We start from the raw sequence: 15363 nt of genomic DNA, 5'->3' as shown, positions 1-15363 counted from the left end.
CAGCTGCTGTGTCTCAGACAATCAGGAGGGAGAGTCCCAGGATGGCCAAGGCATTTGTGGACATTGCTGGATAGAGATGGGCTCAGGTAAGTATTAGGGGGGCCAAGGGGGACTGCTGCACACAGAAGGCTTTTTATCTTAATGCATAGAATGCGTTAAGATAAAAAAAACCTTCTGACTTTAAAATTCCTTTAAAGCTATAGTAGAGGCCCATGTGCCGACTGATGGCAGAGACCATTTTGACATTTTTTATTTCGCATACATGGTCCCTGATACATTTCCAGAATGGCCTCTTTGTTGTACCAACGTAGAACGCTTTACACCAGCATTCCATATAATATAATTTGGTTATAGTTCTGCGCTATGGTACAGACAAGAAAGCTGCTGCCTACTTCACATACCCCACGAAGTGGGGTATGGAAATGAATAAGAGAAAGAGGTATATGTGGCGCTGCCTATATATGTATAATCCTCATAAAACCCTAAACAGGTGAAAAAATTAAATAGGAAGTGATAAACTATACTGTATATATGTATATAATCCTATTGAGCAAACCCTATATAATACCAATAATAAAGTGCAAACATAAAAAATACGAATATACTATATTAGTGTTCAAAACATCTAAATTGCTATGCACATACTATCACAGTAAATCCAGTGCAAAGGAAAGTGCTTATCCGTGCAAAAATGTGCAACAAGTGCAATAATTAAATAAGTCCTTATAAAGGTAAAGTGGCAAATTGCAAAAAAAATTGCCAAAGTGCAACATCAGTCTCTTGATGATAAAAGAAGTGAATCCACTCATGCTCCCCTTCAGCTACTCACTCACCAGCAGTCTGAACTCCTGCAGGGATCAGAGGCACCAACAGATATTGAAGCCCACAATCCTTTATCTCCTCTTCTGTCTCCCAGGGTCTGATCAGTGGGTATTCTCCTCACAGGGTGTCATCCCCCACAGCTACTGCCTTTTTTTTCACTTGACCCCCCTTCTAGATTGTAAGCTCTAACGAGCAGGGCCCTCTAAATCCTCCTGTATTGAATTGTATTGTAACTGTATTGTCTTCCCTCATATTGTAAAGCGCTGCGCAAACATGTCGGCGCTATATAAATCCTGTATAATAATAATAGTGTGAACAATGGTAAAATGGATTCAAGCCATAAAGATATGCGTTATTTCCAATTAGTTTGTTTAGTCTAGGAGTGTGTAAAGTAGTGGAATTCTTATTACTTGCACCCTGGCAGCTGGCACTCTCCACTGGTCTTCTCTACTTACTGTATATGTGTGGGCCATTAACATCTTTTGGAGTGTCCAGGACAGGATGACTGGTGAAGGGAAGTGGCTTTATGGAAGCGGTCATACTGTGGGAAGAAAGCCGGTGTGATGGAGGAATAAGGTAAGTATATTTCTACTCTACCCACTCCCTAAACTAAAGGAGCTATTAAACCTTGTAATATAGGGAAAGGGGGCACACGATACCAACATTTAACTATTGACTGGAGTTTGGCTTTACACATTGTAGTGCATGGCACAAGTTAATAAACCATAGAGATCGGGTTGCTTGGTTTACTGAACCAATGTGACAAGTCATGGAAATGTAACAATTTGTATTGCTCACAGTTTAACACATTACTAACCAAGATATAGGGCTCATTCACACTGTCTACGTTGAGCTGCTTTGATCTGTGTAGATCAACAGAGACTCAACTCAAAGAGCACATAGAAAACAATTGTATTGTTTCCTCTACAACATTGCATTAAGATGGGTTACAGCGTGTTGTGTAAAAATGCAGACATGCTGCATTTCTATGCAGGGCAACTCACTGCACCAGGATATCATACCTTGTCACAATATTTCAATAAAATAAAAAAGGGTTTACATTACCTTACACTGTAACAACTGTTACTGCCCTTACACAACAGACACCAGCCCCTGTGTGTTTAGGCATGCAAGTTCATATGAACGGGTCCGTACTACAAGCTTTATTGTGTATTTTAAATATTGTTACCAGTGACTATTTTACATAAAGTAACTTTAAATGTAGGTTTATTTTTCCTTTAGAAAAAAATCAGGTTAATTTAACTGTCTTTGAACCACTGCTACAACATGTCTGCCTTGTAAAACACATTTAAAATGACAATTTATGAACCACCATGTTGAATATTTTTAGTGGGACAATTTATTGCTATCTAATTGATTTATCTGTTCCTAATCAGCAACTATCTATAGCAGACATTGCTACAAATACCCATACATTGTCACTTATGCAATGCTTTGGTTATTGTATTACATTACATAGCTCACTTCTTAGACATTGCTGCTCAGTATGCTTAGTTTACTGTCTGAGAACATGGATTCATACCAGATATGTTCACAAATGAAAAGCAGCTGCTGAGCAATATAAATCATTTTCATTCGCCCTATAGATCCACAACAGATGAAGACTTAGGCACCTTTAGAACTGAACATCATTTTTTTGTTCATTTGTATATTTGTGATATACAAGTTGTTTGCCACTTTGCTTCTGTAACAGTTTTTCTTACTCTATTCTGTAGTGTTCTGCTTAGCCATTTCTTGTCTGCATTTTATTTTTAGGGCTGTGAACATACTTACCCTTATCAGTGAGTAAAATTCAGAGGCCCCTGAAAGCACAGGGGAAACATTTTGGCAGGGTGAAGTGTGTTCTGAAAGCATCCTTATGTTTATGTGCACGTTACAATCCACACAGGGCAAAAAGAATAATTCCCTACAAAACAATACACTGTGGTGGTTAATTTAAAGGACCACTACCATGAACACCATTGCATTCTGAAAACTGCAGTTTATTAAAAGTCACTGAGAGTTGTGAACATTTTTAACACTGTCCATGATGCTTGAACCATTGAAGACACTTTTTTTTTTTTTAACCATTTGAAAACATTGCAACAGTTTTAACCCTGAACTTTGGCCCATTCAGAAGCCTCGGCTGAGAGCTGCTGGTGACAGGTCAGTCAGTATGCTGGGAGCATGCAGTGAGTGTGCTCTCAGCAGAGAAACTAATGCCCACTTCGATGCATATGTGTGACGACTGGGTGTCAGGTGCCCTCTTTTTTTGATGCAACATATACAGTATATGTGTTACACGGTCAGCAGAAGGTTACTGAGGCACTGATAGTAGTTCAAAAAGGCATTTTTGAAAAATGTTTTTACACTGAACAAAATTATAATTGCAACATTTTAGTTTTTGCCCCCCATTTTTCATGAGCCGAACTCAAAGATCTAAGACTTTTTCTATGTACACAAAAGGCCTATTTCTCTCAAATATTGTTCACAAATCTGTCTAAATCTGTGTTAGTGAGCACTTCTCCTTTGCAGAGATAATCCATCCACCTCACAGGTGTGGCATATCGAGATGCTGATTAGACAGCATGATTATTGCACAGTTGTACCTTAGGCTGGCCACAATAAAAGGCCACTCTAAAATGTGCAGTTTTATCACACAGCACAATGCCCCAGATGTCACAAGTTTTGAGGGAGCGTGCAATTGGCATGCTGACCGTAGGAATGTCCACCAAAGCTGTTGCCCGTGAATTGAATGTTCATTTGTCTACCATAAGCCGTCTCCAAAGGTGTTTCAGAGAATTTGGCAGTATATCCAACCGGCCTCACAACCGCAGACCACGTGTAACCACACCAGCCCAGGACCTCCACATCCAGCATCTTCACCTCCAGGATTGTCTGAGACCAGCCACCCGGACAGATGCTGCAACAATCAGTTTGCATAACCAAAGAATTTCTGCACAAACTGTCAGAAACCATCTCAGGGAAGCTCCTCTGCATGCTCGTCGTCCTCATCAGGTTCTTAACCTGACTGCAGTTCATTGTCGCAACCGACTTGGGTGGGCAAATGCTCACATTCAATGGCATCTGGCAGTTTAAAGAGGTGTTCTCTTCATGGATGAATCCCGGTTTTCACTGTATAGGGCAGATGGCAGACAGTGTGTATGGCATTGTGTGGGTGAATGGTTTTCTGATGTCCACATTGTGGATTGAGTGGCCCATAGTGGTGGTCAGGTTATGGTATGGGCAGGCGCATGTTATGGACAACGAACACAGGTGCATTTTATTGATGGCTTTTTGAATGCACAGAGATACCGTGACGAGATCCTGAGGCCCATTGTTGTGCCATTCATCCACAACCATCGCCTCATGTTGCAGCATGATAATGCACAGCCCCATGTTGCAAGGATCTGTACACAATTCCGGGAAGCTTAAAACGTCCCAGTTCTTGCATGGCCAGCATACTCACCGGACATGTCACCCATTGAGCATATTTGGGATGCCCTGGATCGACGTACATGACAGCATGTTCCAGGTCCTGCCAATATCCAGCAACATCGGACAGTAATTGAAGAGGAGTGGACCAACATTCCACAGGCCACAATCAACAACCTGATCAACTCTATGTGCAGGAGATGTGTTGCACTGCGTGAGGCATATGGTGAATATAACCCCCCAATATAGTAATATGGTTTTCGGACCCCCCAATATAGTAAAACTGCACGTTTTAGAGTGACCTTTATTGTGGCCAGCCTAAGGCACACCTGTGCAATAATCAGGCTGTCTAATCAGCATCTTGATATGACACACCTGTGAGGTGGATGGATTATATTGGCAAAGGAGAAGTGCTCACTAACACAGATTTAGCCAGATTTGTGAAAAATATTTGCAAGAAATAGGCCTTTTGTGTACATAGAAAAAGTATTGGATCTTTGAGTTCAGGTCAAAAATGGGGTTTTCCATTACTCTTCCAACTTCTCCAAACAGCTTCTCCGCCTTTTGAACTTTACTATGTTGCAGGAGTGATGTTTGTGGCAGTTTTGGGAGAGTTGTGATAGTTGCCTAACCTACTGTAAAACACATTTCTAAAGAGTAATTATGGCATTCAGAATTCCAGGGGCTGTTCACACATACACACATACTGTACATAAAAATGTTTGAAATTAGCACTTGATATGGCAATACATTATGCCACTTTTTTAGTGTCATAGGCTTCTACAGTTAAGCCCTGTAGTGGTCCTGATGCCACCAAGGTGGCTGCTGCCTGTGAAGCTTGTGATGCCTATGTGGGAGAGTGCCTGCACATTATCAGTAAGAGCAGTGAGATTTAGTGCTCAGCCTTTTCCTTGCTGTCACTAACAGAGTGCTTGAGGCTTCGCAGTCAGCAGCTGGACACCTTGGTCAGCCAGAAAGGGTAAGGGAGGGAGCTGTATGGCTATTAAGAAGTGTCAGAGGTTGAAGGAAACTGTATTGCAGTTACTGACAAAAGACATAATTAACCGCTTTACCAGGGGAAGCATCAGTAAGTGCTTATTGTAAACATTTTAGTTATATGAGCAGTTTGAAAAGTGTTTCTCCACAACATTATCTCTTTATGCCTGACAATATTACATTTTGAATCAATCTCTGTCACTGTCACTTTTGTTAGACAGCATTTACATATGGAAAAAAATTTGTATGAATATATGAAATGAAAAAAAAAAAAAAATGAAATACTATTATATTATTATTACCCCAGGGACATATAAGAAGACCAGCTAATGGCCTAATATTGGTCCATTGAGGATATTTCCTTTGTGTGTAGTTGGTATAAAAGTACCACTCACTTTAAAATGCTTCAATGGAGTTTATTGTAAGGAATAAATGTTTGGGAAAGAGGGCAAGGCATAGCTTCTGTACCTATTTGGCTTTTTCACACTATGTCCAATTCACATCCTATTCTGAGCACTCAGACCCCATTCACATTAGGTGATTTGGAATCCACAATGTACATTTGGGGTGCGAATATTCTTAATGGAACCTCAAATGTGATGTAATTCTGCTGTGATTGTCACATGGCAGAATCATATGGCAAAAAGGTGCATTTAAAAATCGCACTAAGCTTGTGGCCCAAAGAGAAACAGGTATTTTGAGCGACAAATAAACATAGGGTAGCCCATTGAAGTGAATGGGCTGCCCTATGCACAACATACAGAAACAAACTTTAAAAAAACGCAACACACCATCTTAACGAGGCTAGTTGCTCATCTACCACTGACTGTGATTTAAATTTATAAACAAAATCTAAATATTGAATGTCATATTTGTGTTTTATAGTTTACACTTCAGAAGCTGAGAATATATTGTGATCCAGAACAGAACAAACGTGAGACAGCTTGTGAGATTCCTGGAATTGTAAGAACATGTTTATCTTATATTGTCATGAAAATGCAAAAAATCCATATTCATTTTCATCATTTAGAAGCAGGGTGCATGCCAAAGCTGGAGTCATAATATGAATGCCTATATACAACAAAAAGTATAGGATACAAGATTAGCTTCCACATGCTGTATGTACAGATACAGTTGGCTTTCATCAAAATATTATGGTCTTCTGATGCATCTGTATTCTAACCATTGAATCATTTTTTAACCTGCAATTTGTTTATGCTTGCTATGTGCACAGGGCTGGCCCAATACATTGTGCTGCCTGTGTCCAAGAATAAAATGCTGCCCCCACCCCCCCAAAGCAATAACACCCAACAAAAGGCCCCCCACATTCGTTATTTTATATAAATATAAAATTTAGAAAAAATATATACTGTTATCTTCTTTCATAACTCACCACCTGACCGGACCACCAAACACCTACTGTCTGTCCTCGGTCCTCCTATCACTACTGTGTCTGCCGCTCCCACTGTCCTAGAAGGTCCAGCCCGCCCTGCGTGAGATGGAGTGCGCTGATGTCTGACATCATTGCACAAACCCCAATCACGTGAGGGGCATTCCCCTGAGGAGACTCTCCACCTCCTCATACTCCTCAGTTTGTACTACGGGCAGTATGAGATGGGGAAATGCAAACTGATGAAACACAAAACTGCTGGAAAAAAATCCTGGGAGTCAATTTGCTGCCTCTCTCCAAGTACTGCCTGGGTCCAGTGGACCCAGTGGGACCCATAGTAGGGCTGGCCCTTTATGTGTACTAGTGGTTTATATATATATATATATATTTTTTTTGTGAACCACAGCATTGCTTAAGCTGAAGGCTTCTTGGTGATGATACAATGAAAGGAAGAATTACTTTATCTTTGAAGAGCACTACTATATTTTCAACCTCAGTGACTATATTTGATGGCACTGCTATCCCCAGCCCTTTGCTTACATGCATAGGGATTACTGACCATGTAAGCCAATGTTCAGGTGACCGCTGCTTCCTTAGGAACCACTGATAGTGAGAAGCTGTAATACATCAAAGTGGTAGAAATACCGCTTTCTATATCATGCTCGGCTCTGGCTGAAATTGGATGAACAGGTACACAATTGGGTGTTCATCTGTATGCCAGGACAGCCAAAGTTTGGGTTTCAGATCAAACAGTTGGCAAATTCCTAGAAACATAATGCTGTTATATGTTTTGAGTTTCCTTTTGCTAAAAAAAAATGGATGTTTTGCCACATTTGGTTTGCCCTTCTAATGCTTCTGGATGTTTTGGGACTTTTTTAAATTATTGTGTCACAGTATACTTTACATGACTTTTTGTTATCACATTCTTATCACATTTGTTGATGGTCATATGTATATTGCATATTTATATACTGTAAGCTCTATATTTTTTTTATTAAGAGGTTTGAGCAATTTTGGTGTAGCCAAATTAGTGGGTAGTTGTTTAAAATAATAGCATGGAAGAATAAATAGGATATATAACAAGCAGAGGTTAACCCTAAAGGATAAGTTCATCTAAAAAAAAAAAAAAAAGAAGTAAATGCACATCTTTTTAGAGGTTAAAAAAATTGCATTTATTATTTTTTTAACTGTAAAGAATTGCACCAACGATCAGCAGATCATAGATGCCATGCAGGACTCCTGTAGACTTGTCAGAGTATCTGACTGCTCGTACCTCGTATCAGCAGACAGATAGACACTGACAGGAAGAGATAATGAACTACCAAAGCGCTGAACAGCGCCACGGTATTTCATTGAGTACTACAAACCGACAGCTGCAAAGGCTGATGGTACTTGTATTTTCCCATTCACAGAACTCTGTGAATGAATGACACAGTTGGATGGTGGATCCCCTCATGGCCATGTTTTAAAAAAAAAACAGTGACAGCGAGCGGGAGGAGAAGATCCACTGCTTGCCGTCACTAGAGGTAGCGGAGAGGGCAGCCGAGCAGTCAACAGCTGCAGTAGTGAGTAGTTACATGTTCCACCCTAAAAATAAGTAGAACATGTACCATGTTCCAAAAGGTGGACGTATCCTTTAAAGTTTATTAGTCTAAATGATCCTGGCTTCAAAGAATTATGTAAAGCTGGAATGTAAGGTAAATCACGTAAGCGTTTACATCATTTCAATTTTTTCATCATAGTATTAGCAGCACATTTCCTTGAGTTGCTCTGTCATGTACTGGAGCTAACAATTATTTTCTGGCCAGAAGAAACCTTTGTCATATGACCTTTTAAAGTGGTTGCAAAGTGAAGCGACTGGCCTTAGATGATACACAAAGATTAAACAAATTCTCCTAAATAAACTGCACCTGATTGTCTGCAGCCCCCTCTCCTCTATAGTCTCCTAAAACACAAGGATCAAAGGCTTTTTCTCAGCTCCAGAAGGCATGGAGTGGGGATTTGACACCACACACTGCACAGCATAGAGAAGACAGCTGAGTTCAATCTGAGACCTGAGTGGAGGGAATGGACACAACTCCATCCACACAATCTCATAGAGAACATGCAAAACAGCGCCTGTCAATCACCATCTGTGTGCTGGGAGGGTGGGGCCATCTCCTACACTTTAGAAATGTAACTTGCTGTTCTATCATGGTTCTTTTTACATTTGTTCATTTTATGTACTTTTTCCAACTTACCACTTCAGTTACCAGATCATTCAGCAATAAAGTGTAAAATGGTAATATATACTTTACATGCAATAATGTTTTCTTGCTTCTCTCTGTTGCAGAATGGGGAGGTATGTTGTTTCTTACAGTAGCAGTAACAAGGTAATATTTTTACTTGACTTTGAAAAGACAGAAACATTACAGGTAATGGTAAAAAAGCATTTAAAGGCTTTATTTTCTGCACTCAATATATTCATATTATCGTGTTCTGGTAACACTTTTTTTTATCAAGGAACAAACGTACTGGAATTTATCCAGATTTATTTTGGGTCATTACACATGAATTATGGGATGCATTTCGACAGATGCATATCAGCATGTGGTGTGGTATGAGTGCAGATGTGCATCAACTCATGTCAGTCAAGCTCAATTTATTGTACTAGCAAATTAGAATAAAGATTCTTTGACAGTTATTCTTAACTTAGCCCAATGAGATTTGAAAATTTAAGTCACATGGCTTTTTGTGTTAGGAAGATGTCTGGGAGCACGTAAATGCAGTTCAGTACAGACTGTGCAATTATCTCTGTAGCTACGTTCTCTGCAGCCCCCTTGCTCTAAGTACATCATGATGTGTGCTGAAAAATCTGCTTCTGGGAGATGGGTTACTCATTTGGCCCAGAGCCCATTTCCCTTCCCCAAACACACCTTTTAGTGGTGGTCAGAAATAGCTTGTTTCCAACAACAATAGATGCCAATAATATAAGGCCTAATCATACTGCTGTAAACAGGATTTATCTTCAGTTAATGTAACCCATTATTGGCATTATAAATTGGCTACAGAGACAAATGTTTAGCTTTCATGAACGTGTTAGCCATATACAGAAGAGTGTCCTGTGACAATGAGAGTTCTGTCTGTCCCTAATCCTTTTTGGACCAGTGCAGTGTGATTGCATGTTGGGAAGCTGTATGAACCCAAATCCTCTAATTTATGAGAATCCCTGGTACATATTGGACGCTTTTGAAAAATGCTTTTTAATGACAATTTCTTGAAATCTTTGCACAGCTACTTTTAATAGCAATTTCTTGAAATCCTTGCACAGCTACTAGAATTATTAATATTAAAATGATTTGCATAATCATTTTTTAGTATTTATGAAGCGTCAAAGATATTTGCTGCTGCTTGAAATAATGGTGGATAATTGCTTGAAATAATAGTGGACAAAATAAGGCTGAAGAGCATCCTTATTATTCGATTTTAAAACTCCCATATATAAAGGGATACATACCCATTATGTACTGAGTCATTTTGTTAATAACATGCAGTCAGTTGAACATCCAGCAGGTTTATCTGTAGAATATCAAGATATGATATGTAGATACCACAAGATGAAGAGCTCAGACAATGTTCTATGATGGGTGTGCAAACTCTAGGTCAAATCTTCAAAAAGAGTGCTGGTCTTTCTTGTATAATCTGATATTCCCTTCATTTTATTGTGCTTTGTGTTTCCTAGATTTTGGACCACAATACAATGGCCTACTAACAGCCCCACTGCCCTTTTATTGGTTCAGAAGGTTATACAAAGTGGACATCTCCTCTTATAAGATCATTTGCAGTCATAAAGATACCAGAAGCCATGTGAAAGTTTTTAATCAGTGTGATTATAATAGTACTTTAAACATTTAGGATAAAATTATAAATTGTCCTTGGCTATAGTCCTTCTACAAATGAATGATGTTCCAAGTTCCCCCTTTAGTCAACCTACAATCTCCAGTTAATAACAACATTGAGGAATCATCCCAGGAGTTCTATATTGGTATTATAAGGTTTCTTTAATATTATTTCTTCACTCTGTGAGTGGACTGCTTACTCTTCTCCAACCTTGTCGCTAATTTTAAAGTAAGATTGTTGATTATTACAACTAAATGAGAAAGTAAGCTATTTAGGAGTGCTCATGTACAGTTTTGCCAATGAGCCTAAAAGATTATTGAGAGCCTGGAAAAATCTCTTTTTCTCTCCTTAATGAAGTGTTAGAAAGTGCTGAGATTCACAGGACACTTCAGTGGAATATGAAGTAAAGAAGTAACTTTTATTTGTTTCCAAAAGGATCCCATATTAAGTTTCTGTTTAAAAAAACAGTATTTATTATACTGACAATCAATCAAGTTATTTATCAGGCACTGTGTTATTTATTGTTTGCAGCGGTAAACCTATATAACTTAAAGGATAGTCTGTGTGTTATAGCTGTTAGCATAGCCAGAACATGTAAGGAGCCCATTACTACCGCTTTTCAGTATGATTTCTGTGCAACGCAAGAGTAGTCATGCAAAGAGTAACAATTGCAGATTATATTTAAACACTGACAAAAATAGGAACATTTCATAAAAGAACCAAGCACAATAATTTTAAAATATGAAACCTGAAAAAGCTGAAATATTCATTTGGAAATATATTTTTCCTCGCTCTCTTCCCAGTGTTTAAATGGTCCAAGTGATGTTGGCTCAACATCTGCTCCCTGTGTTTGTCCTCCTGGGGAAAAAGGACCTCCTGGACTTAAAGTAAGTAGAACTTTATCACTGAATATTTGTGAGAATTTCTATACATGGCAGCAATTCAAAGGCGTGTCAAAGATCAAGTAGAGCTAGGAAAATATTTTAAATCATTTTAGTATTGTAAATTAAAGGTACTTCCCAGTGAAAAAGACTCTCCCTTGTGTTACATAGTTACATAGTTGGTAAGATTGAATAAAGACACCAGTCCATCCAGTTCATTGTGTGTGTGTGTCACTACCATTTCCCATATCCCTTTATATTGCATTTGTTAAGCCACCATCTAAAGGTTTTTTTGAAATGATTCACAAGTGCACTAATACGGCTACAATGACCTCAAGCTTTGAAATGATTGAAACACATGTGTTTGTGTGTTTTTGCACTAGGGAAACAAGCCTTGCAAAACATAATAGGAGCAAAACCTACTTGCCGAGGACTTCCATTGTCATTCAGATATTGTTGTAGTAAAGTAAGCATTCACATTCCTAGAATCCCATCAGAGGGTCTTCTAGGATTCCAAGTAAAGTAAAGTGAAGTGAAGAAGTTCTTAGACCCAACTGTTGTAGTCCCCTTGATGCTGTACATTTGTGGCATCAGGTCCCTTGTACCTTTTGCTTTTTTTGCAAGGAGTTTGGCTATTTGCACAGGCAACTGTGCTGTCAAACATATAACCAAGTTAAGTCTACTCCACCTGTTTAATGATTAGCACATCCTTGCAATGCATGCAGGGATATGAAATCTAAGGAAGAGGTTAGGATTTTGCAAATAAGACCATTTCTGCTGGGTTCGGCTTGAATCTAATTGACTTATCAAATTTCAATAGCTTTATCTAGATTTCTTTCTCTATCATTGTCCAAGATTGAGGAAACCTGTAATCTTTTACTTGAAATGAAACATAATACTAAATTAGAACCAAAACCAGCACTCCACCCACTTTCTGAAGATCCCTCATCCTAAAAAGCCCTATATCCATCTTTTTCCTGCAGTCTTCTAGCCAGTCCAGTGATCTGACAGTAGCTTCCCGCTTATCTTCAGTGGTAGCAGTGAAAAGACATTCCTCCTGAAATGGTGGTCCTTGCAATATTTTATGACGCACTGCATTTGCGCAGCAGTCTTTCAAACGCAATTTTTTGGCAAAATACACTTAAAAAAAAAACAGTAAAGGTAGCCCAGTTTTTTTAGTATAATGTGCAGGATGAGGTTAAGCTAAGTAAAAAGACACCTAACATGTTATGCTTTAAAATTGTGCATGCTCGTGGAATGGCGACAATGTACACTACTTAAAAATCTCAACAGGCAACGCATTAAAATTTTTTTACAGGTTACCTGTTTAGAGTTACAGAGGAGGTTTTGCACTAGAATTATTGCTCTTGCTCTAATGATTGCAGTGATACCTCACCTGTGTGGTTTGAACACAGTTTACATATACGCGTTCGCTTCTGCGCGTGAGCAGAAGGGATGGGGTGCTTTAAATTCCTCTCATTTACCTTTAGGCTCCATGTACAAGGGATGTTAGAAAAAACGTGCTGCAAAGCTAGTTCTGACACCGGGAAAAAGCAGCTGTTAAACATGCTTTCAGTAGCTTTTTCCATTGGCGTTATTGCACGTTTGGCCACGTTGCTTTTAGCAGCGTTTTTTCTGCCTCCATTCAAAATCAATAGTTCCCTATGGGAGCCTATTGATTTGAATCCTGATCATCCTGATCCGACTTGCGGTGCGCCTTCCATTCAAATCAATAGGCTCCCATAGGGAACCATTGATTTTGAATGGAAGAAAAAAAATGTATAACGTGGCTGAACGTACTTCATCGCGTTTGAAACGCCGGGAAACACATGTTTGAACGCAAATGATTGCGTTCCAAAAAACATCCCTGAACTCAACTGCCTGCAAATGACTGTAAATTACCCTGTGTACATGGACAGATAAGATAACATGTAGGTGGGTTCAGGGACTTCTGAAAAAAAAACGCCCAACGGCTCCTAAACGGCCATTTACAACGTCCCGTGTACATGGAGCCTAAAAAGCAAAAGAAAAATGTTTAAGAAACATTTAAGAAAACAAAAAAAAAAAGTTAATGGTGGAGAACCTGAAGTGATGTCATGGTCGCTCTGGTCCTCCAAGGGCATAGAGCCAAGTGGGGGCCATCTTGCCCTCACTTGACTTCCTGCCCAGCCATCAGTTGGACCAGATTGTGACTGGTAAGCGGTGGGAGGGGTGCACCTCTCCTTCCCCCTATTAAAGTGGTCCCATGGTGAATCCACCACTGGGACCACTTTTATCAGAAGGCCGGCCGTCTGCTTCAAAAAAAAAATGCTAGCTGCTGCCATAACCCCAATATTTAATGTAAAACACATGATGTATAATTACAGTTAGGTGGTCAGCAGGTGGTTTAAAAAAAGAAGGGCAGGACTTAAAAAATGAAAGCAGAATTCCACTTTAACTGCATTAGGGAAAAGAAAATAACCTGCCCTACAAGATAAGGCTAGGCAGTGTGGAAGGGCTGTGTAAATAGAATTGGATGGACAGAAATAGAGATCTTTTAGTGTATTTGTATATCCTTTGGCAAATGCATATTTACCTGTTTGCCTAAAGTCCAGCCTTAAAGGGGTTGTAAAGTCAATAGGTTTTTTTATCTTAATGCATTCTATGCATTAACTTAAAAAGCCTTCTGTGTGTAACAGCTCCCCTCAGCCCCCCTAAAACTTACCTTAGCCCCATCTCCATCCAGCGATGTCCACGAGTCCCTCTGCATTCCGGTACTCTCCCTACTGATTGGCTGAGATACAGCATCTGCGCCATTGGCTCCCGCTGCTGTCAATTAAAATTAGTTAGACAATCAGGAGAGAGAGGGGGTGGGCCCGAACCGCAGCTTCATGTATGAATAGACACATGGAGCTGCAGCTCAGCTTAGGTGCCCCCATAACAAGCTGCTTGCTGTGGGGGCACTTGACAGGAGGGAGGGGCCAGAAAAGGTAAGTATAACATGTTTGTTATTTAAAAAAAAAATCATGAGACTTTACAATCACTTTAAGCTAATGTCATTCCTTATTCTGACAGCTATTTGCCCATTCTAACTCTAATAACATATTACTGCTATGGGTGTTCTTAGTGTCTCCTAGGGAAGCAAGTAAACACAAACTATGATTTGACTGTAATGTCTGCCTTCATTTTGTAAAGTGCTGCACAAACTGTTGGCACTATATAAATCCTGTATAATAATAATACCAATAATTATAAAAATAATAATAATATTAACCACTTTACGACCGGCGCACGGCGATCTACGTCGGCACTCAGCCCCGGCCAGGCAAACTGACGTAGGCCTACGTCAGCACAATTTGCCGGCCCTGTGCGCGCTCCCGCGCGTCCCCGCCGCCGATGATGACTCGATTGGGTTCAGAACCGATCAGTCATCAGGTCCAGGCCAATCATTTTTGGTCTGGACCTGTTGATCGGTCCTGCCCAATCAGATCATCCTCTAAGCCTGTGAAATGTAAACACAGGCTTAGAGGAGATGTGCCCTCCCCCCACAACGGTCTTTTTGGATCCAGCGTGAGAGGAGAGCACATCTTACTGTGAGTACTGCACCAAGCACACCCACACACAGTTAGATAGGCACATTTCACCCCCGATCGCCCCCCCAATTAACCCCTACAGCACCTGACACAACACACACTATATACAGCATATAGCATATACCTATATACCTGTATAAGTGTGATTTGTGAACAGGTGTAGCCCTTGCGACCCCCCCTTTTCCACTCAAATTACCCCCCACCCCCCCCTAATAAAGATTTAACCCACTGATCCCCCCTGAACCCCCCCTGATCACCGCCGTTAACCCCTACACCCTCTGTCACATCAGCACTAATACAAACGCAATATACGGTGTTATTGTATTTTGTATTAGTGTCATTGTGATCAGAATTAGCGCAGGCGACTAAGTTTCTGTCCCAAGAAGGT

At 39.9% G+C, this 15363-nt stretch overlaps 1 protein-coding gene across 1 annotated transcript in view; it reads left to right on the top strand.

The window, feature by feature from the left end:
* Positions 1-15363, top strand: part of COL21A1 (collagen type XXI alpha 1 chain) — a 342213-nt gene that overhangs the window by 229935 nt on the left and 96915 nt on the right. Inside the window, exons 7-9 of the mRNA XM_082251479.1 lie at positions 6139-6216; positions 8976-8984; positions 11326-11409. Of these exons, the coding sequence (XP_082107605.1) occupies positions 6139-6216; positions 8976-8984; positions 11326-11409 (171 nt within the window). The remainder of the gene's footprint in view (positions 1-6138; positions 6217-8975; positions 8985-11325; positions 11410-15363) is intronic.

The sequence above is a fragment of the Pelophylax lessonae genome, assembly GCF_965119305.1.
Source record: "Pelophylax lessonae genome assembly, chromosome: 3".
Lineage (NCBI taxonomy): Eukaryota > Metazoa > Chordata > Amphibia > Anura > Ranidae > Pelophylax > Pelophylax lessonae.
The sequence above is the reverse complement of the archived record's forward strand: the minus strand, read 5'-3'. Positions and strand labels throughout refer to the sequence as shown.